At 34.7% G+C, this 25,342-nt stretch overlaps 1 protein-coding gene across 12 annotated transcripts in view; it reads left to right on the top strand.

Moving 5' to 3' along the window:
* Positions 1-25,342, top strand: part of LOC115222300 (E3 ubiquitin-protein ligase NEDD4) — a 349,242-nt gene that overhangs the window by 297,186 nt on the left and 26,714 nt on the right. For 10 of the 12 annotated variants that reach the window (XM_029792488.2, XM_029792480.2, XM_029792510.2 and 7 more), the window contains 6 exons: positions 5,682-5,786; positions 10,299-10,452; positions 13,135-13,170; positions 20,259-20,366; positions 23,037-23,156; positions 24,207-24,261. In XM_029792488.2, the coding sequence (XP_029648348.1) occupies positions 5,682-5,786; positions 10,299-10,452; positions 13,135-13,170; positions 20,259-20,366; positions 23,037-23,156; positions 24,207-24,261 (578 nt within the window). The remainder of the gene's footprint in view (positions 1-5,681; positions 5,787-10,298; positions 10,453-13,134; positions 13,171-20,258; positions 20,367-23,036; positions 23,157-24,206; positions 24,262-25,342) is intronic. The other 2 variants (XM_036499996.1, XM_029792502.2) reach the window with 2 other exon arrangements.

The raw sequence follows: 25,342 nt of genomic DNA, 5'->3' as shown, positions 1-25,342 counted from the left end.
CATGCACACATACATGCATACATATGTATGCATACACCTGCACATATTCATGCACACATATAAATACATGCATAGACATTCTAAGTATACTTGTGATTTTGTATTTCAAACCATTTAAGCAGTCAGAAAATATTTATGAGTGGTGAACTATGAGTATTTATTGATAGAGGAAAAGACCAGAGACCTCTCACTTAAGAAAAGATTGGTCTAGTTGCACATGAAAAAAATATACACACACACACACACACATATTCACACAAACTGCTGGATCAGGTAATGAAGGTCACGGAGAGGGTAATAGCCCAACTAATTAGGGAGAGAGTCTGCTTAGATGAGATGCAGTTTGGTTTTGTGCCAGGTAGAAGCACCACTGATGCTATATTCCTGGTACGGTAACTGCAGGAGAAATACCTAGCCAAAGATAAACCCCTATATTTTGGTTTTGTGAACTTGGAGAAAACCTTTGACAGGGTCTCCCGATCTTTTATCTGGTGGGCAATGTGGAAACTGGGGATTGCCGAATGATTAATAAGGGCTGTACAGGCCCTATACAGAGATGCCATTAGTAAGGTTAGGGTTGGCAATGAGTATAGTGAAGAATTCCAGGTAGAAGTAGGGGTCCACCAAAGATCAGCCCTCAGCCCCCTCTTATTCATCATAGTCCTCTAGGCAATAACAGGAATTCAAGACAGGTTACCCCTGGGAGCTTCTCTTTGGTGATGATTTGACCCTCATAGCAGAATCACTACCAGAACTAGAAAAGAAATTTCAGGTTTGGAAGCAAGGTTTAGAATCGAAGGGCCTGAGAGTCAATGTCGCAAAGACCAAAGTTCTAGTAAGTAGGAAGGCGAACACATCACACACCTCTTCATGTAGGTGGCCCTGCTTGATCTGTAGAAAAGGTGTAGATAGAAACTTCATAAGATGTACCCAGTGTAAGCTATGGACGCATAAGAGGTGCAGCAACATCAAAGGAAGATTAACCGGGAAGATAGCTTTCATGTGTGGCAGATGCGCAGGAGCAATAAACACCACAGATGCTCAGAAGACAGATTTCATCACATTCCAGGAGGGAGAAACTAGAAGTAGTTGAGAGCTTCTGTAGTAGGATTGGATGCTCAGAGAACATTACCACTAGAATAATAATAGCCTTAGAAAAGTTCGGAAAGTTTCTACCAATACTGGTGACAAAGGGCCTCTCGCTCAGAGCGAAAGGTAAATTGTACAGTGTATGTGTGCAAACTGCCATGCTACACGTCAGTGAAACATGAGCCGTGACTGCTGAAGACATGCGTAGGCTCGAAAGAAATGAAGCTAGCATGATCCGCTGGATGTGTAACGTCAGTGTGCACACACGACAGTGTTAGCGCCCTGAGAGAAATGTTGGACATAAGAAGCATCGAATGTGGTGTGCAAGAGAGATGTTTGCATTGGTATGGTCATGTACTACGGATGGATGAGGAGAGCTGTATGAAGAAGTGCCACTCCCAAATGCCAGAAGTAATCCGGGGTAGAGGGAGACCCAGGAAGACATGGAATGAGGTGGTGAGGCATGACCTTCGAACTTTGGGCCTCAATGAAGCAATTATGAAAGACCGTGACCTCTGGAGATATGCTGTGACTGAGAAGACCTAGCAAAAAAAATGAGATCACAACTGTAACCTACACCAGTGCCACATAACTAGCCAACTCAAAAAGTATCTTTGGATCATAGGGCGACATGTCATGCTTGAGGAGACATTGAGTCAAGTACGACAAAATCAAATCAAACCACATTCAAATGGAAATTGTAGTTGTGGTCCTCATGTTGGTGGCACATAAAAAGTACCATCCGAATGTGGTCGATGCCAGCCCCCTCACCCCAACTGGCTCCTGTGCCAGTGGCACATAAAAAGCACCATCCGTATGTGGCCGATGTCGGTGTTGCCTTGACTGGTTTTCATGCCGGTGGCATATATAAAGCACCATCTGATCGTGGTTGATGCCAGCCCCCTCTGGCCCCTGTGCTGGTGGCGCATAAAAAGCACACACTACACTCTTGGAGTGGTTGGCATTAGGAAGGGCATCCAGTTGTAGAAACACTGCCAGATCAGACTGGAACTTGGTCCAGCCTCCCAGTTGAACCATCCAACCCATGCTAGCATGGAAGACGGACGTTAAACGATGATGATGACGACAAAGGACTGTGTATAAAATAGACTAAATATAATTACATAGTTGTCTTAGAATCCATAAGTAAAAAAAACAAAAACAGACACTTATATATTCAATAAAGTGGATATATTTGCGAATATACAGGAGCTATCACCACTTTTTTCCATACCAGCCACTGACGGATGCACTGTTAGGTAATCACCTAATTAACAAGTTCCTATGTGGAAACAATTGGTAAAATCGGTTGAAATGGATTCATTATACTGTGTATTATAAAAATTAACGTTTGTGTGTGTATACATGCACAAGTCAATAAGCAATCTGTGCAATTCAAATTCATACTTAGTTGATGAAAGAGATTGGAATAACTACTTGGTGCTGTGAGGACCATCTCTGGATAAGACACCTTTGACAGTTCTATAACAGAAGTCGATTCTCTCAGCAACATGTCAGGTTTCCTCATATCATTGGTAGCTCCTTTCCTTCTTAAACCAATAACTGAGACAGGCCATGTATGGAAAATTCTGATGTGGGTCGTTGGCAATAGAAAAGAATGTATTGATAGTGAAGAGTGATTCCATTGTGGGTATTTAGTGGCATCTAAGTTAGTTAGATACTGAACATTTATTTTGCTAATGTGCCTGTACACATTACCCTACTCTACATGTATGCTTTGATTTACCATTTGCAAAGGTTATTTTATCACTTGTGACCACCTGAATGAAATGGTGTTAGGATGTTTACATTCCTTGTTGAAGTTATGATCAACTGGTCACTCTATGCTTATGAAAATCAGCTGAATAAAAATATAAAAATCCCCTACTCAAAAAGCAGTTAAGGGTTGGTAGCAAGAAATGAGTTCCTCATCAATACATTCCATTATTGGGGTGGGGGTGGAGATTAAAAACTCCTCTAAGAAACAGGTATCAAAATAAACAAACAAATGAATTGCCAATTTAGAAAGAATTTCCTCTTTTGTTTGGAATGTGAAAAAATTAAATACTGCTTTTTTTTTTGATTTTGTGTTTTCATTTTTTTTTTTTTAGGTCAATTTTGTTTTATCTCCAGATGAATGAGTTTTTTGAAGTGTTTTTGAAAAACAGTGATTCTTTATGTCTAATTTTTCTTTGCTTAGCATTATATTTAAAAATTCTCACTCTACTCAGCAATTCCTTAACTTAATTTACTAAACCATCTAACGATAATGAATCTATTATTACTTTATTAAGAATATTTTTTAATAAATTTGCTTTTATGAGATTAATTTTACTTTTCCTATTTTTAAGGGGCATCTAAGGTTATACTTGTTTGGTAGTTGTGTTACTAACAATGTTGTTGTTGATGCTCTATTTTAGAGCCTATCATATTACTTGAAGAGAAATCTGTAATTATTTCATCAGAATGACTGTTTGGTAGGAATCAAGAGTGTTGCCAAAGAGCTATGTTTTGTTTGTCTACAAAGGATGAGGATATTCATTTTTAATGGCAGCTCATAGCACCAACTAGTTGCTGCAAAATCAGTTATAAATCAAGTACAAATTCATTCTACTATTTTTTACTGACAAAAAACAAAAAAAAAAAATTTAATTAGAATAAGGAAGAATCAGTTTTTTTTAAAGCAGATCTACAAGAAAAAAAAAAAAACCTCTGGAGATATACCAAGGTTGTTGTCTGTTCCCAATCAGAATCCATATTACTTTTATCAACATGGTCTCTCTCTCTTTCTCCTCCTCCTCTCTCTCAATAGGAAAAAAACTTTTGTCAAACTAAAACTATTTGTCTTTTATTATTTGTGATTGATTATTCTCGATATTGTGTTAGATGAAATGCTATCTTTTTCCCTGTTGTGTGCATAATGAAAGCTGTATTCAGTACAAGCTGTTAACTTTTCCTGCAACTTCTTTGTGTGACGAATATCTTATTGTTTGTTTGTCAACTTAGTTGTTGTTGCTTGTGAAATATATACAATTTAGCTGGGTTAGTGTGACCTTTGAAAGGCTATATATGTGTGTGTACTTATATATATGTTTGTTTTATGTCAAGTTATAGGTAAAAATTTAACATTAAACTAGAGAATTATTCAATAATTCTTTGTAGAGTGCATGCTTATTAAAATTTCACAAGATGAGGTGTGACAGTGACTTCAAAGTTTTGCCCATCTAGTTGTCAGACTGTGCATATATATATATATATATATATATATATATATATATATATATATATATATATATATATATATATATATATGTGTGTGTGTGTGTGTGGTGTGTGTGTGTGTGTGTGTGTGTGTATATACACACACATATATAAGGAAAACTGATGACAAGAAAAACAATGGTTATGTTATGAATTTCCTTAGCTTACAACTGTTTCTGCTGCTATAAGATGCAATGGACTCAAAGTTGAGTGTCTAAATAGGATCCTATAGCTTTGTTAGAGTCCCATTATTAGTTTTGAAATGCCTAAGTGAAATGTATACACACGCGCACACACACGTATATATGCATTTTGTTTCAATAATTACTCTTTGGGCTATATTTTTAATGGCCAATAAGTCAAATTTCTGTAAAAATGCTTCTGTTATTCTGTTGACCTCTGACCTTTGAAGATGTCAATGTTGCATTGTTGTTTGGATGTTAGGCTTACTATTGTTGAGTTGTGGGTTCAATTCTTAAATAGAGCAGTGCATTATGTCCTTGAGCAAGCAACTTCCTTCCACATTTCTCAACTGGTAGTGTGTCTTGGTAACAGCTGGGAGTTAACCCTGTGATGTCTTGGCACCCCATTTTTGTGAGTAGGATTTGGTGGTCACTTAAACACCAGAGAAACCAGTTTCAAGCTCCAGCCTAATAACTGGGCCTGTATGTTTGAAACAGACTCTAAATTCCATTAGTTTAGGTCAAATTATTTAAAAAAAATTTTTTTAACTTCAAGAATAGTATTGTATGATCATAGTGTTTCACACATTGGAATATTCAGTAAAAATAAAAAGAACTCTAAAACTTAATCTTATTTATTTTTTGTGGGTCCCATTTTTTTCTTGATATTATTTAAAATCTTTTCCCAATCATGGCAAAAAAAAAAGAAAGTACCTAATTTTACATTGACTGTGGTTAACACTCTGTATTAACCCTTCAACATTGAGATTATTCTGTCTAATGTAATGCTAATGTATTCACATCATTTTATATTAATCATGCATTATTTCATTACATTGAGATTTCAATGATGTGATTGTTTATTTTTAAAACAACACTGTAGGGTAGGTGTGACAGGCTAGATCTGTTCGGTTGGAAGATAAAAAAAAATTTTTAATATTTTGGCCGGATATGGCTGGTTTAAATGCTAAAGAGTTAAGGCTCTTATTTATTTATTTTTTTGTTAAAGAAAAATTACCTTGTTCTTCTTGTAGAATTTTCTGCTATTATTTCCTTATCAGATTCTTTGTTTCCATTTCTTCAACCAGTCAATATCCCATGCCTGAATCTGTCTTCCATTGTTGTGTTTTTTTCACCTTTTCATTCCAGTAATAACATGCTTCCCCCTGGCTGGGAAGAACGAGTGGATGCTAACGGTCGACTCTATTATGTTAACCATCACAGCAGAACCACACGGTGGGACAGACCAACACTGTGAGTTTCAACACACACACACCCTATATTATTATTATTATTGCTTTTGCCCTTTCTATAAACTTCATTCCACTTGAAGAATTTGTTCTTAATTATAATTTTGTTTTTTTACAAGCAGGCAGAATTGTTAGCATGTCAGACAAAATGTTTAGTGGCATTTCTTCTGGCTTTTTAACATTCTGAGATCAAATCCCACTGAGGTTGACTTTGCCCTTCATCCTTTCAGGGTCAGTAAAATAAGTTTTTGTTGAGCATAGGGGTCAATTAATCAACTTGCCTTCACCCACCAAAATTGTTGACCTTGTGCCAAAATTAGAATTTTCTTTTTAACCTTCAATTTGATTGAATTATTGGGCTGTTTAGAAATATACTTTCAGTTTATAACACATAAAAAACTTATTTTAGTAACATTAGAAATTAGTTTGGTGTCATCCATGTGATTACTGTTTACATAGAATTAGTAAAAGTTGCAGTTACTAAATTATTTCAACATTTTTGTTCTTGCTGCATACATTTTGTCTAATATGGTAAATTTAGTTATTGTAATAATTATACAGGTACAAATGTGGCTTTGTGCTTAAGAAGCTTGCTTCCTAATGACATGGTTTTGAGTTCAGTCTCACTATGTGGCACTTTTATATATATAAAATGTGTGTGTATGTTTGTGTCTGCTTGTCTTGACATTGCCTGATAGTTGTAAATGAGTGTCACTGTCATACAAGCAGTGTTGTCCATTTCCAATATTCTACAAAAATATGTCTGGCCACAGAGAAATAATATCTTGTTTGGAAACAGGTGAAGCTTAGTGACAGGAAAGGCATTTGGCTGCAGAAAAAAATCTGCCTCTGTAAACTGTCTGACTCATCTAAGCGTGGAAAATTGGACATTAAAATGATGATGATTGTGAAATAACCAGGCATTTTGTTGTCATTCCCTGCCTCAGCTAAGATAATCCTAAAGTTAGAATATTTTATACCTTTTTTGCAGTCATGAGTGGTTTGGATGAAACTTTTTAATCAACAGTTGAAATTAAGTTAGAAAATTTGCCCCGTTAAGAGCTTATCTCTTCCAGCATTCAACTGTCCTAGTGATATTTCAAAACTTTCTTTAAAAGCATAATAATAATAATGATAATCACTTAGTTTTTACATCTTGTATTTGATTATGTAACTTTCAGGTGAAATTACTTTGAACTTAAAATTAATATTTTGCTTGAAGTTCAATAGTTGAATAAATTGGTTTGCCATTGGGGAAGAGGTGGGAAAAAAGATTACCAACCCACCCTCAAGTACCCCTGTTTCTTTGATACAGACTTCTAAATTATCTCCATCAAAAATTCATGTTAGCTTATGTTCCAAATACCAACTTAGTAATGGCATAGTTATTTTACTAAAGTCTTCGTTATTTTCAAAATTAATTGACAGTATATTTCAATAGAAATATGGCAACAAAAGGGTTACTCAGAGAGATGTTTTCTGATGATACTAAATAAATAGATTAGAAATAATGAGGCTAATTCTCTTAAGACCTAATGTTTTTCATTTTTTTTGGTATTTTAACTATTTGTATTGACTGTTATGTTGTCTTTTATTTAGGCTTTTCTAACAGCTTTACACTCTCCCTCACACACTCTGACTTATCTGTGTATTAAAAGTTGTTACTAAAGCAAGCTTTTCCTTCCTTCCTCTTACATCGTATTGTAACTTTTATTGTAAAAAAAAGCTATTTTCTTTGTTTCTTTATCAAATTAACATATTAAAACTGTGTTTTGCAAATATCATTAATTTATCCTGAGTATTTGAATATGTTAAAGACAAAACAAAAACTCCACCAATTTTATGGCGATTAAAATACAATTTCCTAAGATATTTAAGACAAAAGCATGGCTGGGTTCAGTCCCACTGTTTGGTACCTTGGGCCAATACCATGTGATTGAATTTGGTAGATGGAAACTGTGTGGAAACTTACATTTATCTATATCATCAACATCACTTTTACATCTGCTTTTCATGCTGGCATGGGTTGCACACACTCATGTATGCCTGTGTGTGTGTCTCTCCTTGTCATGGAATTTTGCACATTGATTGTAAAATCCCTGTTCATTCAAAAACAATGTAATTTCTGTGCAATCTTCTGTAACAACATGTACTGATCTGTTTGTTGTTCAAATAACCAGGAGAAACAGGTGAGGGTTGGTAACAGGAAGGGCTACCAGTTGTAGAAAGTCTGCATCATTAAACTCAGTCTGACCCCATGCAAGCATGAAAGATGTATAAAATGATAAGATGATGAAAATGATTTAAATATTTCCAGTGTCTCACACCTTATCTACACTGCTTCTATTTGTTGTTATTCACAAACTTTAACTGTTTGTACTTTTTAAAATTTATTTTTATATTTCTTGTTTCAATACAATATCAGCAATTAATTAATATAACCATAATACAACACCCTTTTTCTTTTGAAGTTGTTTGAAATTTCTAATTGTGTTTGTGTGAGTGTGTAAGTCAATATTTTTATCCCTTAGTCAGTCTATAATTTGGTGAATGTATATACTCTGGTAAGTATATATTTGTATCTCAAATGAGCTGGTTACTTAAAGTATTATAATTTTATATGCTTTTGATATAAATTTCATTTAAAAACATATCTACTTTTATTTTATAATTACATTTTATAGATGCTTGATACACATGTTTATTTCCAGGGTTTCATTTAAGGGAAGTCTCTCTATGATTCTTAAAAAGCAACAATCTACTTTTCCTTAATTGTTTAAAATTCCTTTAGCTAACTCAGGGTCTGAAAATTGGATCTGAAAATACTCCTGCTAAGCCTCTGGGTTCTCTATCCCCATGTACCCCCATGCACTCTGCTTATACATCCCACTGGTCATTGAGGTTCAACATTCTTCATTCACTCTCATCATTTATCTACCTCTTGCTATCCATTACTATCTCATTTTATCCTTTCTAGCACTGGTGCTTTATAAAATGCACTCTGTATGTTGTAAGATGGTTGGTGTTTGGAAGGGTTTTTGGTCATAGAAACTCAGTTACTCACTACATCCACCTTTCAGTCCTACCCAATTTTTACCTCCCATTACCATATGCTGTCACAACCTTCACAACTCTCTTCTGCTCACCTCGTTCCTTGAGGGGTCCAGCCAGACATCTCATCACACTATTTTATCTCTTTCCAGCTTCACTGTATCACTCCCACCCTCTCTTCTAAAATCTAAGTAACCATGTAGCTTACTCTACAGTTAGAAACCTGATCTGCTGTGGTCCCTTCCCTTATCTCTTTGCATAAAGCCACCCCATTCATGGCTGTAAAGTGTTTCATGTTAGGAAAGGTATTTGGCTATAGAAACCATGCCAAAGTATGATGCTATCCTTGGACCCAATAGATCCTGTGAAATCATCCAACCCAGACCAGCATGGAACATGAATGTTTAATTGACGATGATAATGACCACATGAGAAGATGTCTTGAAATGAAATTATTTTAGATTCAAGGGTTGTTATATGGACTAACTTTACTTTTGTCTTAGTTCACCCAAGTCAACTCACTTTGTAATTTATTGTTGTTGTAGATTTGTGCTTGAAACAACATTAAATTGCCTTGAATGTTTTATGTAAATGCCTTAAATTGCAGAGCCATCCAAACCCTGCTGACATATAAAGATGCATATGGAAAAGAGTATAGTGTGTGTGTGTGTGTAAAATAAGGTACAGGCATAGTTGTGTGGTTAAGAATTTCACTTTGCAACCACATGGTTTCAGGTTCAGTCCCACTGTGTGGCACGTTGGGCAAGTATCTTCTGTCATAGTCCTGGGTTGACCAATGCCTTGTGAATGAATTTAGTAGATGGAAAGTGTGTGGAAACCTATTGTTTATATATGTGTGTCTGTGTTTGCCCCTTCCTCATTGCATAACAACCAGTGTTGGTTTCTTTGTCTCTGTAACTTAGCAGTTTGGTGAAAGGGACCAACAGAAATAAATGCCAGACTTTAAAAAAAACAACCCCAAAAACCTAAGTACTGGGGTCAATTTGTTCAAGTAGAACACTTCAAGGTGGTACCCCAGCATGGCCACAGTCCAGTGACTGAAACAAAAGATAAAAGGTTTTGTGTGTGTGTGTGTTATATACCATATTTGCATTTATTGGTTAAATTGGTTGTGTGTGTTATATATGCTGTACCTGCATTTATTGGTTGCATGTGTGTGTAAGCAAAATTTATTGAGAGTTCAAATCTACTGCCCACTTTTTGTTATTTCTGGGTTGGAGACTTCATTTCAAGTGACTCATTTTATAGAGCTGTCAAGAATAGAAAATAAGAACCAGATTTTCTGGGAACAGTCTCGAATTTTCCCACAAGAAACAATTCACATTTCTTTGTGAAATCAGCTTTTTATATTATCATGACATTATATATATATATATATATATATATATATATATATATATATATATATTGCATTGTTTATTAATTCTTTTCATTGTTCTTTCAGACCTGCAGCACAGCCTTCTCAACTGGAACTTCAAAGGCAGCGCAGTATGGAGGTTGCACAGTTATATCGGCAACGTAGACACATTAGCCAAGAAGACACAATTAGTTTAAATACTTCAGGAAGTGAGAGTTCTGAAGAAACACAACCACCAGCGGTAAATCACCACCCCTATTCATACACAGACATTGCTAACTTACAATCACTAACTGTTTTCCTGTTCTCAGCTTTCTTTATTCTCAGACCTGTCTGACAGCAAATTGTCACTTATCCTAGTTCAGTATCATCTTGTCTCTGAGGCTCAATCCTTATATATGTGCTCACCACTCTATCCTTTATTTTTTTGTCACCTTTTATCCCAGGTAAACTCTACTTTTAGTTTATAGCATTTAAAACAATTTTTTTTTTTTTTATCATTTGCTATAAAGAATACTGAGTACTTAGAGTGGATAGTATTCAAGGTGGCAGAAGATGATCTTGGGTAAAAGTAGTGAGTCCAGGTATCGGAATTGGGCACCACAAATGAAATGACACTGTGTCAAAGCAAGTGGTTATATGCTGTACAGTAGACCTATCTAACCCATGCTAGCATGAAAAGTTGGATGTTTAGATGAAGATGAAAAAGACTGAGAAGAGGAAAACAAAATTAGCCTCTTCCTTTATTAAATCTGATGCACAATAACATCAAAATGAGACAATTTGGTGTGGTTGTTTGGATGCTGACCATTCAACATAGCCAACTGGACACTCAACCTGTTTTGCTGACTAGTTTTTTGGTGCTGGAATCACAGAAATATATGCATAGAGAGCGAGACTTTACAATTAATTGAACACAATTGGCATAAACACTTTCTGCCTCCTCATACATAGGAAGGGAAATACACTTACACATACAAACAGTACAACAGAGAATGAAAGAAACATTAAAATGTCTGATGTTGAATAAGTCAGTGTCACGTCCGTGATGCCAAATAGGTAGCACCAAAACAGTTGTGCCAAAATATTTCATACCCTAATAACATTGATGATCACAATTATCAAATGACCATTTGATAATTCACTGCATTTCTGGCAGCGAAAGTGCTTGGTTGTGCATCTTGGTGCAGTTATTTTTGCCAGTGTTTACATGTTTTGATAACATTTAAGACATAAACTGCTTGTAGCTGATGTGCTTTAGGACCTTTTTATGCTGTTCAAACACTTGCCATACTGTAAACTGTAGAAACAACTCACTTTCTGTGTAGCCCCAAGATAATTATTGAGTGTGTGATCAAGTCTTGTCTTGAGTGTTACTTGGTAAAAAATGAGCTTTACTCAGTTAACTTGTTCTAAATAAAATTATATAGTTTTCAAGTAGAGCCCCATATGACTCAAAGAATTGTGAAATTTAAAGCATGCCTGTTTTTTTTTTAATAATGTTATCATTACTTTTGTTTTTCTTGTATTGCACAAATTAAATGATTTATTCCATGTCATCTCCTCTAATAAATGTCAGATTTATTGTATTTAGTGTATGAACTTAGATGAAAATATGACTTGGGTACCTGTTTTCTTCAAAATTGAGGATTATAATGAGAATTGTCAATGTAATTCTCTCATAAGTGTCCACTTCTCTCTCATTTTAATTAGTTCTTAACTCTGAAATTCCTTTTTGTAATTCTGGAAAAATTTCTTTTGTGTCTTCATGTCAAGGTAAAAATGATCATGTGAATCTTTGAACTTGTGATCCACAAGCCAAGTATTAAAGCTATGCATGTAGGTGTTTTCTGATGTATTTGGAGTGTAAGCCTAGGGACACTAACATTTCTCACTCACACAATTCTACATTTTTCCAAGTTAACAATGAGGTATAGGTGTCAGGAGTTTTGAGAAAGTTAGCTATGATGGAGTAGTGTTTTACATAGAATGATTAACTCATCTCCATTTAGCACTGGAAATCTATATGAAGGACTGATCCTATGGGTAGTTGTGATTCATGAAATGTGCTTCAGTTCATGTTGCTCCAGTTTACTCAGCTATGAAAGACTACCAGCCTAATGCTGGTGCAGCTCTCTCTTTCTTCAGGTGCCACATCCTTGATGTTTCTCTGGGATGAAGATAGGAATAGTTTAGAGGGTGTCTATGTCTGCTCAAGACTACACGGGCACCTAAGAAACCAATTAGCAAAAGCATGGTACATACTGCTAGATCATACATGTGTGGGAGTGACAACTATGGAGTTTTAGATTCTAGGACAATGATTCCCAAACCTTTCTTCATCTGCTTCTCCTTGACTCTTCACTTCATCTTTACTTTCTCCTATCCTTGAGCATTAACCATAAGGGTAGAAGGCAGCATAATGCTATCAAAGATAATAATGCATGGGGAGTGATAAAAGCAGTGACACTTCAGAAATGTTTTTACTGAAAAGACAAGTGTTGCTCTAAATAGAAGAAAAGTTGCTAAAACTAGATAATTGCAGTTGCTTAGCTGCAGGTCAGCCCTAATCGAATAAATTTATGATCTTTTTTAGGCATAGTATATCTAGGAATACACTATCCAATGTATCCTTCCTTATTTAAGAATGCTATATAAGGGTATTTGGTTGTTTTTAGGTTGAGTGACTGCATAAAGGCTTCCTCAGCTTTGTTTGAATAGGAGTAGGAATAGTTGGTGATGGCTAGCTTAGGTGAGGCTACAGTTGTAACTTATAGATGGGGAGAGACGGAAGTCTACAAGAGCTATTACAGTGCAAAACAAATAAATTAATTTTAAAGAGAATTTAGGCTTGTTAAGGAATAGTTGTGATATTTATGTATTGGCTTTTATTGATTTTCTTGTATATATTTCTATGTTTTAGCCTCGAACGTTACAAGAAGAAGATACCAGCTCAACTGTAAGTATTTGATTATATGAAACTTTAGAGAAGATATATTTTCATTTTTTTTTCCCCATTCATTGAACTGTATTTGTTTATAAAGTAACAATTACAAATACAACATTTATTTTTCTGGAACTTTTGTTTCCAGTCTTTCTAGATTGTTGATTTTTCTGAACTAAGAGCAGTCACATTAGCCAATTGTAAATTAAACAAATATTAAATACGGGTATCTGAGAATTAGTGCAGGTGATAAGAGTTTCCAGACTGTCACTGTCTGGAAAGTTTTTGTTGTACATTATTTGGAAAATTGTTATTTTTTCTTGTTTGAATATAATTTTATTTAATGTAAAAATTTCCTTGAATTTGACTAACAACTCTTACATTAGTATTTGTTTAAAACTAAGATTGCTATTATTATGGTAATTATTTAAAATGTCTATTGTAAATGTGCAATTAGCAGAAAAATGTTTAAACTTTTTTGATACCAACTCACCTAAGATTGTGCCTAGCTCTGTAATATGAGCTTCCTGTTGTTAAAGTGATCTAAATTAAAACCTTCCATCCAAATTTCATGTCAATTTCTGTTTTAGCTTAACCTTTTGCCTGTCCCAAACATTTTCATGAGTTTGTCTTAAATGTCCATGTTTGTATGCAGACTTTTAGTTAGCCTTTATGTTATACATTCTGAGTAACATAAAGCTTTCTTTTTCATAAATCCCGAGTTACTCTGGCGATTTAAAAGAATTGAAAATGTTAATCAATTATGATGCATGAATGTCTGCGAAATATGTCCCTTGTATCATGATACACAGGACAGGCATAGGGTTAATTTATATTCCAAAACACCAGATTGATAATGACTAAATTATTTTATAAATTCATTATTTTCAAAATTAATTGAAACAAAAGCAGTATATTTCAACAGAAATATTGTAATAAAAAGGTTAAGGGCTGGCACCAGACTGATTTGTATCTTGCATCAGACCAACAACCCCACCCTCCCAAAAAGTGCCTTTCAAAGCGATTTGTGCACCAAAATAATATTTCTTAGTATGTGAGGAAGATAACCAAACATTAAAATATAATTTTTTTTCTACAAAGCATGTTTTTGAAGAACAATGGTTCTTTTTACTTGTTTTTATTTTTTCTTAAAATAATATTTTTAAAGGCTCAGTTGTGGCTGTGTGGTTAAGAAGTTAGCTTCCCAACTACATGGTTTCAGGTTCAGTCCCAATACATGGTACCTTGGGCAAGTGTCTTTTATAGCCCTGAGCCAACCAAAGTCTTGTGAATGGATTTGGTAGATGGAAACTGAAGTATGCTTGTTGCGTGAGAAAGTGTGTGAGAGAGAGTATGTTTGGGTCTTCTTGTCTTCACATCACATATGTTGTGAACGAGTGTCACTATCATACAAGCAGTGTACTTTATTTCCAACCTTCCATGAAAATGTCCCTGGCCATGGGGGAATTATTACCTTGCTTGAAAATAGACAGGAAGGGAATCTGGCTGCAGAAAATCTACCTCAGCATGTTTGGTTTGCCAAAATCTTACCAGTGTCCAACACAGCAACAATAATGGCAAATAGTCACAAATAGATAGTGCTTAACTGCTATTTATTTCCTTGATCTTGAAAGGACAATGAATTGACACTGGCAGGATTTGAACTTTGGATGTATAGAGGTGTACAGGGTACAAAGCATTTTGTCCAGTTTTCTACTAATTCTGACATTTACTAACCTTATTAGGACTAATAAAAATAATTCTTTCTAATTTTGGCACATCACCAGCAATTTTACTTAGATCAATCACATTGATCTCAGTACATTATCTTATCAATCCCTGAAACGATTAAAGGCAAATTTGACCGTGACAAGATTTGAACTTGGAGCATATTTCTGGAGGAAATAACTTTTGTAATGGCTATAAATTTTATAATACTAATATGTAAAATAAGTTTGTTACCTTGGCCTCATTTTTTTTTTTATAAAACTGCAATCTCTCAGGCATAACAGCAGGTTCTGTTACAAGTTGTAAATAAAATTTGAGTATCAAATGAAATCAGTATTATCTGCACACATATTGTTATAGTTAAAATCTATTGATGTTTCTTTCTCAGTGTCAGAGACAAGTGCTAATTTAATTGGTTCACTGACAAAAATGTGTGAAATAAAATCTCTTTACATTATACTAACCACATACGTGTGCATGTGTGCGCGCACACAAACACACACACACACACACACACACCTCTCTCTCTCATAGATACAAAGGTACATGTACTGCAAAAGGTATATTTGTTAAGTAAATTAATGTTTAGTTTCACTTTAAACAAAATTTCAAATATCTATAAAATCTATTTTGTTTCAATCATTGAATTGTGGCCATACTGGGGCACTGCTTTCAAGAGTTTTGTTGGACGAATCTTCTATGAAAACAAGTGAAGGTTGGCAGCAGGGAGGGTATCCAGTTGTACAAAATCTGTCTGATTCATGTGAGCATGAGCATGGAAAAATGGCTATTGCATATATATATTTTTTTATCTCATGGACAGTAATATTTCCAACTGGTGTATTATAACTGTATGTAATTTTTCAAAGTTTCATTTCTGTGTACTTACATATATATACTTGATTGCTGACATTTATAAATGGTTTCTTCCATTGTTTTGATGCACCATTTTCTATCATTGATAAAACTGTTGGCATTTTTGATGACACAGCTATACTACTAAATATATATATATAAATTAAATTAGAGATAAAACCACTATTAGGCAACTCAAACAGTGATGGACATAAACCAAAACATAAAAAACAAAAAATAAAAATAATTAATATAATACGCAAAATATATATAAAATATAGAATTTAAATTATTGAAATTTGAAATTTTAAAATTTATATTTATAAATTTTTATATTTTAAATTTATAAATTTTTTAACTTTTAAACTTTTTAAAAACTAACCAAAATGTATTAAAAAGTTTAATATAATAAGTAAATAATATATGTGTGTATGTGTGTGTGTGTGTGTGTGTGGAGGCGCAATGGCCCAGTGGTTAGGGCAGCGGACTTGTGGTCGGAGGATTGTGGTTTCAATTTCTAAACCAGGCGTTATGAGCGAAAACATCTAAAGCTCCATGAGGCTCTGGCAGGGGGGGGGGGGCAACCCCTGTTGTAATCTTTCGCCCCAACTTTCTCTCACTCTCTCTTCTGTTTCTTGAGTAACACTGTGATGGACTGGCATCCCGTCCAGCTGGGAGGAACACATACGCCACAGAAACTGGGAAAGGATTGAAAAGGGGCATAAATAAAAATATATATATATAGTAAGACATAAGAATGTAGCCAATTAATAGGCCTTCTGGGAGCGGTGTTGATCTAATCAACTTACCCCTCCACTCAGGATTGCTGTCCTTGTGCCCAACTGTGTATCTTCTGAGTTTGGTTTGTGCTGGGGTAACTTCATCTTTTATCTCTTCGAGATCAATAAAATAAGGTACCACTCAAATACTAGGGTCAATGGTATCCATTTATACTGCCCTTCAAAATTGCTGGATTGTGCCTAAATCACAAATCATCATCATTACTATTATTATTAGGGTGGTGAGCTGGTAGAATCATTAGCATGCCGGGCAAAATGCTTAGTGGAATTGCATCTGTCTTTATGTTCTAAATTCAAATTCTGCTGAGGTCAACTTTGCCTTTCATATTTTCAGGGTTGATAAAATAAGTATCAGTTAAACACTGAGGTCAATGTAATTGACTTAACCCCTCCCTACAAAATTTCGGGCCTCATGCCTATAGTGGAAAGGATTAGAATTCCACTGGGGTTGACTTTGCCTTTCATCCTTTCAGGGCCAATGAAATAAGTACCCATTACGCACTGGGGTTGATATAATTGACTAGCTCCCCTCCCCAAAATTTTGAGCCTTGTCTCTATAGCAGAAAGGATTATTATTATGTAAGGTGGTGAGCTGGCAGAATCATTAGCATGCTGGGCAAAATGTTTAGCGGCAGTTTGTCTGTCTTTACATTCTGAGTTCAAATTCTGCCAGGGTTGACTTTGCCTTTCATCCTTTCAGGGTCGATAAAGTAAGTAGCAGTTGATTGCTAGGGTCAATGTAATTGACTTACTCCCTCTCCTGAAATTGCTGGTCATGTGCCAAGAATTTGAAACCATTACTATTATTATGATGGTGAGTTGGGAGAATTATTAGCACACCTGACAAAATGCTTAGTGGATTTTTGTCTGTCCTTATGCTCTAAGTTCAAATTCCACTGAGGTTAATTTCTCCTTTCATTGTTTTGGGGTCAATAAAATAAGTAGCAGTAGAGAATTGGGGTTGATGTAATTGACTTATTCCTTCCTATGAAATTACTAGCCTTGTGCCAAAATTTGGAAACATTATCATTACAGCAGCAGGTTCACAGAATCTTTAGAGCATCAATTAAAAATGCCCTGTGATATTTGTTTCATCTTTTACATTCTGAGTTCAAATCCTGCCGAGGTTGACTTTGCCTTTCATTCGTTTGGGATTGCTAAAATAAATATCAGTCAAGTACTGGGGTCAATGGTTATAGACAAACTTCCTCCTCCTCAAAATTGCTGGCCTTGTGCCTAAATTCTAACTATTATATTTTATCATACTTAGTATTGGTACTTATTTGAGTAGATGCAAGGAGAGATCAGCACTGGTGGAATTAAAGTCAGAACCACAAGGTTCAAACATTAGATACAGCAAATCATTTGGTCTAGTTGCTCTGTTGTTGTTGCTACTTCTACTGACTGGTTTTGGAATTGGTTTAAATTAATCACAAAGCAGGTGCTTTACATCTATAAGTCCTTGATCCAGTTTTATTGTTTGAAGTGGTTTCATTTCATCTGTTAACACTATCAGGAAAGGCAAAAATGTCATAACTCTTTTGCCCTCCCATATAAGGGTGTAGCAAAAAAAAACAAAACAAAAAACCTGTTCCAGTTTCACCATGCTTGATAAACATTTCAACAGTAAGTGCATGGCATACTCTTGCCAAAACCATGAGGGCATCTTGAAAACAAAAGTTACTTCATTTGTGGCAGGGTATAGCAGGAAAAGCTATGGGAAGTTCTTCTGCCACTCCTTGTATAAATTTGAAGATTTATTCTAATAATGATTATTGTAATAAAAATAATAATTGCTTTTATAGAGAAAGCAATTCTTATTTTCGTTACACAAAGTCAACTCTAGTAGAAGTGGTAAGTTAGTCGACCACTATGGAATAACAATGGTAATCGCAGTAACAGCTTTTTCTTCTTCTCTTTCACTGCAGTATTCTTCTTATTTATATATTGAAGCTGTTTCTCTTTCACCATTCATCAGCTGCTGCTTGGCATTTTCACATTCCTCTGTCTCTTTGGTTTTTTTCTTACATAATACTGTAGTGCACTTGAGCACTGTGTATACAATAATCTCATTATTATTATAATAAAGGTGGCGAGCTGACAGAATTGTTAGCATGTTGGGTGAAATGCTTAGCAGTATTTCACCTGTTATGTTCTGAGTTCAGATTCCACTGAGGTCAACTTTACCTTTCATGGTCAATAAATTTAGTACCAGTCGTGTACTGAGATCATTCTAATCGACTGGCTCCCTCCCTCAAAATTTCAAGCCTTGTGCCTATAGTAGAAAGGATTATTATTAAGGCAGTGAGCTGGAAGAATTGTTAGCACATTGGACAAAATATTTAGTGGCATTTCTACTGGCTTTTTACATTCAGAGTTCAAATACTGCTCAGGTCAATGTTGCTTATGACCTTTTTTGAGTTGATAAAATAAAGTACCATTTTAATACTGGGGTCGATGTAACTGTCTTAACTCCTCACTTAAAATAGCTGGCCATGTGTCAAAATTTGAAACCATTATTATGATTATTAAGGCTGTGAACTGGCAGAATTGTTAGCATGTCAGACAAAATGCTTAGTGGTATTTCTTTAAGCTAATGTTCTAAGTTGACTTTACTTTTCAACCTTCAGGATTGATAAAGTACCAGTCAAGTACTAGAGTTGATAGCATCAACTAACATTGCCCCTGAAATTTCTCTCTGTGTGCATATATTATTATTATCATCATTATTATTAATGTTTTGAGAGGAACAACATTACCAAAATAATCAGGTTAATGAAACTAGCTGACAAGCTTGTTTTTCTGAGAACTCATTGCCACATAATGGTATTTTACATATTTCTGACTATGATGATGATGATAATTGTAATAATTATTGTAATCATTAATGATAGTCACTGTTGAAGTAATAGAACTGAAATGTACATTTTTTATTTTGCTCAGTGCATTCCTTGGAATTGTAATGCACAACTGAAACAATTTCCCCTTTCACATGCTTTCAACTGATGTTTCCTAAAAATTGTCTTCAATACCTGAAATGTTAAAGAAAAATAGCTCCTGCATTTTTCACTTCAAATCAGAGAACCTTTCCCATCATCAACCAATGCAAAGCACTTTTGTCCAGACTAATAGCAATTACCAAAATATATTGGTTTTTGGATTAGTTCTTCAATTATATTTCCTTGAATGGCATTTTATATTGACCTTTGTATCTTGAGGCTCCATCCTGACACTCCATTGCCACTATTTTATGTTTTTCTGGTTCCACTCTCACCCTTCTATAATGTGAGTTAGCAGAAAAAAACAACCTATTGTGGACTCTTTTCCCTCACTTCAACTCTTCATCCCAAAAGCTACCTTTCTCTTTTCCACAGCTGCCCCACTCAGTTAAAAAGGAAATGCACAAATATACATGTATATACCCACATGTGTATATATGTGTATGTGTGTATTACGATGGACTTCTTTGAGTTTCCATCTACTGAATCCATTCACAAGGCTTTGCTCAGTCCAGAGCTATAGCAGAAGATACAAGCCCAAGGTGTCACACAGTGGAACTGATCCTAAAATTGTGTGGATGGGAAGCAAACTTCTTAATCACACAGCTACAACCATCCCTGCACCTATCACAAATAATAACAATACCCCATTTACAGTATAAGACTGAATTGTTAGACTATTTAGTATGGAAATGTTACTCTTTCTCCCGTTTGATTGCAGTCAAATAGTGATGTTAGTGAGGAACCTCTCCCTGCAGGTTGGGCAACCTCAGTTGCTCCAAACTCTCGACCATTCTTCATTGATCATAACACAAGAACAACAACTTGGGTAAGTTGTTAGACTGTTAGATATTTAAAGTTGTTTTTGTTTTTATTTATGGTTAACTTGCAGTGCAGTGTTTCTCAACCTTTTTAATATCCAGGCAAGATCCCCAAAACAAGTCAATTGAAGAAGAATTATATTTATAGAGAGAAAACCGTTGATGGCTGCTGGAGGGATGCTTGAGGGTCACAAGCAGCCTTGAGAGCCACAGTTGAAAACTGCTGACCTTGTGTCTAAAACTGGGTTTCAATCTCAGTTCTAGCTTTTCTAATTTATTGTATTTTTTCATAAATTTTATGTAAATTAGTTTCTTGTGAAGAGATGAGAAATATTTCATTCTTTGGAATATGTTATAAAATGAATCTCTTTCTCTCTCTCTCTCTCTCTTTCACTTTCCATCCCTCTCCATCCAAGTTCAAAATGGATGATTGTTCAATAGGTTCAGTAACATTCACCTTTGAGTTCTCTACTTACATTCTCCTCACAATGGAAAGTATTTTTCATTTTTATGTTTTTTGTTGTTGGTTATTTAGCGTCAACAGCTTAACTTTTTAATATGACAGCAGGAATTATGAAACAGAAATCTGGGATGGGCCCTTTTTTCCTAATTTTGTTTTCATTTGGGTTTTATAAATACAGTTATTAATATTTATGTTTGAGTTTAATACCTTGACAAATTCCTGTATTAGCTGTGACAATGTTACGGTCCTGCTGTCATTAGATAATAAATATCACAAGATGATGGTGATACCATCACAGTTTGAAATGGCGATTTTTCCATTTGTATTGTAGTTATAAAACAGAACTAGGTTTAATTATATCAATGAAAAATGAACTGAAATATATCTTTATGTATTATCCCTGGAGTTGGAAAACCTAGAAATCCTTAATTGCTTCCATTTTATTTGCTTCTTTCACCAAATCACGCCCGCTGTGTGCTTCCTTGTAAACTTTCCTTTTAAACTGGAAAAAAAACAAAACAACTACCTCTAAGAGTTCAGAAGACCCAGCAGTGGTCTGTATTGCAAAAATAAGTTAATAATTACATGGTGTAAAAAAATGTAATTTTTTTTTCCTATTTGCTTCTATCTAGAAATCAAATGAAATAACTACTATTTCCTTCAAACTTTGCTTTTGTGACCTGGACATCAATGTTTTGAGACTGACCTATTTTCCATTACACTTTAGACAGATTCAGCACCGAGTCGCTGAAGCAGAAATACCATTATGGCAAATATTCTGCTCAGTGCCACAGGTTTGCTTGTCAGTTGCTTGAGCTTAACCACTTGAGCATATCCCTTTAGTGGGGGAGCACCATAGCCATGTGTTGAGAGGTATTCTTTGGAGATTTGAATAAATGTAACAAAAGCAATGTTTGAAGGAAATATTAACAATTTTTCATACTTTCTAGTGGTAAGCAAATAGGAAATAACAGTTATTACCCAAGGACAAAAATTGTGTTACACAATGTAATACGTTCACAAAATAGAAATGAATTATAGTGTTTTAAATAGATCCTTGTTAAATGAAGGGTGCTCTCTAAAACATTAAAGTTCATTTTTTTTTAAAACTTTTCCAGTGTTGTTAAAACTATTTCTTCTTCAACCTCTGCACTTTTATATTTAAAAATTATTCTTCAACACAACCACTATTTTTTTTCTTTTTTTAACCTGCACTATTTTTATCATATTCTTTTACTGCTTAAACTTGTCAGATTCTCTTCAGGAGTAAATACTAGGCACCATTTTATGTATCTGTTCTACTGTTGTTTGATGAATTACATCACAAATACTTCCTATGATGTTCGTTTATTTCACATGTTAGCAATGAAATCTCTCTTCTTACAGCAATTATTCAAATAGATTCGGTTTTCCTAGGATTCATAAGGACTGGGTATAACCTGGTTTTCATGGTGTGTGACAGGATTTAATTTCCCAGCTATTGCTGGAACTCATTTATAGCTGAGTAGATTGGAGCAATATGATACGAAGTGTTTTGCTCAAGAACACAATGCACCGTCCAGTCCAGGAATCAAAACCATGATCTTTACAATTCGGAATGCAAAGCCCTAACTGACACACACCTCGAGTAATTATTCAAAAAGATCAACAAATATCAGTTGTCTATTTTCTACATACATATTAACTCTGTTGATAAATGCTTATAATCATTTTATATTCATCATGTTAAAAATAGAATGTGGGTAACCAGTTATGGTAGAAAATTAAAGGCTGAAGTCAAATATAAATATATTTAAACCTCAGATTAACCAAATTACATCAATTATGACAACTCATCCAACCCATGTCAGCATGGAAAATCTGATGTAAAACTGATGAGGATTATAGATACTTATATGGGTATCATAAATATATTGAAGAACCAACTATTAGGGTGTCATTTTGCTCAGCTTCTTAAGAAAGTTAGTATTAGATGGTACCTGCAGCCATTTAGCTAATTTCATATAAAAAGTAATGGATGTGTTGGTTCTCAAATAGAAAAATGTTAATTTCTTGGAGTACATGATAATAATTTGAACCTAGACATATAGCTTTACATCGTCATATACTGGGAGGTGGGGGTAATCTTTTGTGATGTAATTACATCTAATTTCACAGTTTTATGGCCTTCCTTCTTGTTTTCGTTTTTGTCCTAATTTATTTATTTGCCTTAAAGGAAGATCCACGGAAAACACGTTCAAATTCGTTAAGAACGGCAGCTACACCAGATGCTCCTAAACCTTTTGTACGATCGTCATCTAATGAGGATCTCTTAAATAATCTTGGACCTTTGCCAGTAAGTAACTGTCTTAAATATCACATTGATTTCTCTGTTATTGGTAATCCACTATAAGATTCACACTCATTGATTTTCCACTGTTAATTTTTAAATACTTTTATCTTAGTTTTAAAATACAAAGCTATGTATAATTTCTTAGTTGTCACTGACAATATGAATATTTCAATCTTGAAGTTTTACTTGTCATTAATAAGTCCTTTCATCTTATTTCAATCTTTCCTTCTCAATTAAAAAAAAAATCTAAGTTATACTCCATCTCTTATTCTTAATTTGTTAAACTTAATTTTTTGTTTGTTTTACATAATCTAATGGCAGTGTTCTTGCATGGTCACAACCGCTGGCTGAAACTGATAATAGAATAAACTCTGTGGTCCATTTCTATGAGAATTTCATTGTGACTAGATAGTGATATTACCTAATCTTAACTTCACCTGAATTGTAGCTTATATCCTTGTGTAAAATGGAGGAAACACCATTTCTAGCTTCTTGGAGTTTTCAGTGATATTCAGCAATTAAGTTTATTTTCAGTGCAGAGACAATGTAGGGTTGAGAGGACACTAGGTTTTGCCAAGAACAAGACAGCCTCACTTGTGCTGGTGTTACAAAAAAATGCATCCATCACACACACTGTGCAAAGTATTTGGTGTTAGACAGGGCATCCAGCCATAGAAACCATTGCAAAAACTAAGTTATGTGGAACACAACATGGTTGTCTGAGCTTTCAAATTCTGTTGATTCATTCAACTTATGCTAGCATGGAATATGGATGTAAAATTATTATACTAATTCTCTGCAACCACAAGACTTAACTATAATTATAGTTTGCAGCAGAGTATATTATTATAAAGTTTCTTGCATGTTAGAGTTATCTATTGTTTTAATGTATCCATCTTAGTTACTTCACACAATGTCAGTATAAAACTTCAGATTTACTCTTGTGTATCAACCTTGTTACCTTATTGCTTTATGATCTCACTTTGTTAATTGTTGTCTGTCTGACTTTAATATATGGATAAATATATATATATATACTCTTCTATTTTGTAGCCTGGCTGGGAAGAACGTATTCACACAGATGGCAGAGTATTTTATATAGATCATAGTAAGTACTTTAGCTGTTTGGTATATGACAAAACCAAGTAGAATACTTGGTGAAGTGGTTTTGGTTCAGGCAGATATCCATTGGCAATATAACTTTTGCTGCTAAATGTTTTGAAGTCCTTAGATTAAGAATTGAGTGCCTTTTCAAGATTCTTTGTTGTGTTGAAGGATGGATGTCAGTAGAAGCGACTCGGGAGAGAAGGTGATGACTGGCAGTACAGAAAGGGTGAAGAGCAGTAGAAAATAAAATTGTAGATAGGGTAAGGATGAGAGGTAGAAATACAGAGTTGGGGTAAAGGTTGCAATAGTATTTGGAGAGTGAGAGATGTTTAGTGATAGGGATGGAGTGGTAAAAGGTATATGGACTGAATCTGGTGAGAGTGATCAGTGGTAGATATAAGACAGGGGTAAGAATGAGGTATGGCTGTCAAGAGTAAGTGATTCTTTGGAGAGTGAGAGATAACTGGTAGCACAGAAATATGTAGTTCTTCTCTCATTTAATTTCAGCAGAATATTGCAGGAGTAGGAGGAGTGATAGAGAGATAATGGAGTGGAGAAGGTTTAACTAGGATAGATTTGGTGAGGAGCCCAATTGTGTGCATTCCAGAACCTCGGTTTTGTGATTGAAGAGTCTTCTTGAGCACTCTGTATCATCAATCATGTGATACTTTGCCATCTCTTCTAACAAGCTCAAAATTTTGAGATCAGCCTTCACTACTTTGTCCCATGTCTTCTTGGGTTTCCATCCACATGAAATGATCAGCACTTTCTTATACAGCTGTCCTCATCCATACACATCACATGACCAAACCACCAGTCTTCTCTATTGTAAACTACATCTGATTGTTCTTATACCCAGTTTTTCTCTATGCACATTTGTATTTTTTTGATCATGCACTCTTATGTTGCATATCCAAAGGAACATACTATTTATTTTCTAGTCTTCATATGTCCTCTGCATTCAGGACCCACATTTCAATACCATTACAGTTTGTATACAGTCATCATACAATCTGCTTTTCACTCTGAGAGGAAAGTCTTTTGTTACCAGTAGAGGTAATAGTTCTTTGAACTTTCTCTAG

Source organism: Octopus sinensis, linkage group LG2, assembly GCF_006345805.1.
Source record: "Octopus sinensis linkage group LG2, ASM634580v1, whole genome shotgun sequence".
Classification (NCBI taxonomy): Eukaryota; Metazoa; Mollusca; class Cephalopoda; order Octopoda; family Octopodidae; genus Octopus; species Octopus sinensis.
The sequence above is the reverse complement of the archived record's forward strand: the minus strand, read 5'-3'. Positions and strand labels throughout refer to the sequence as shown.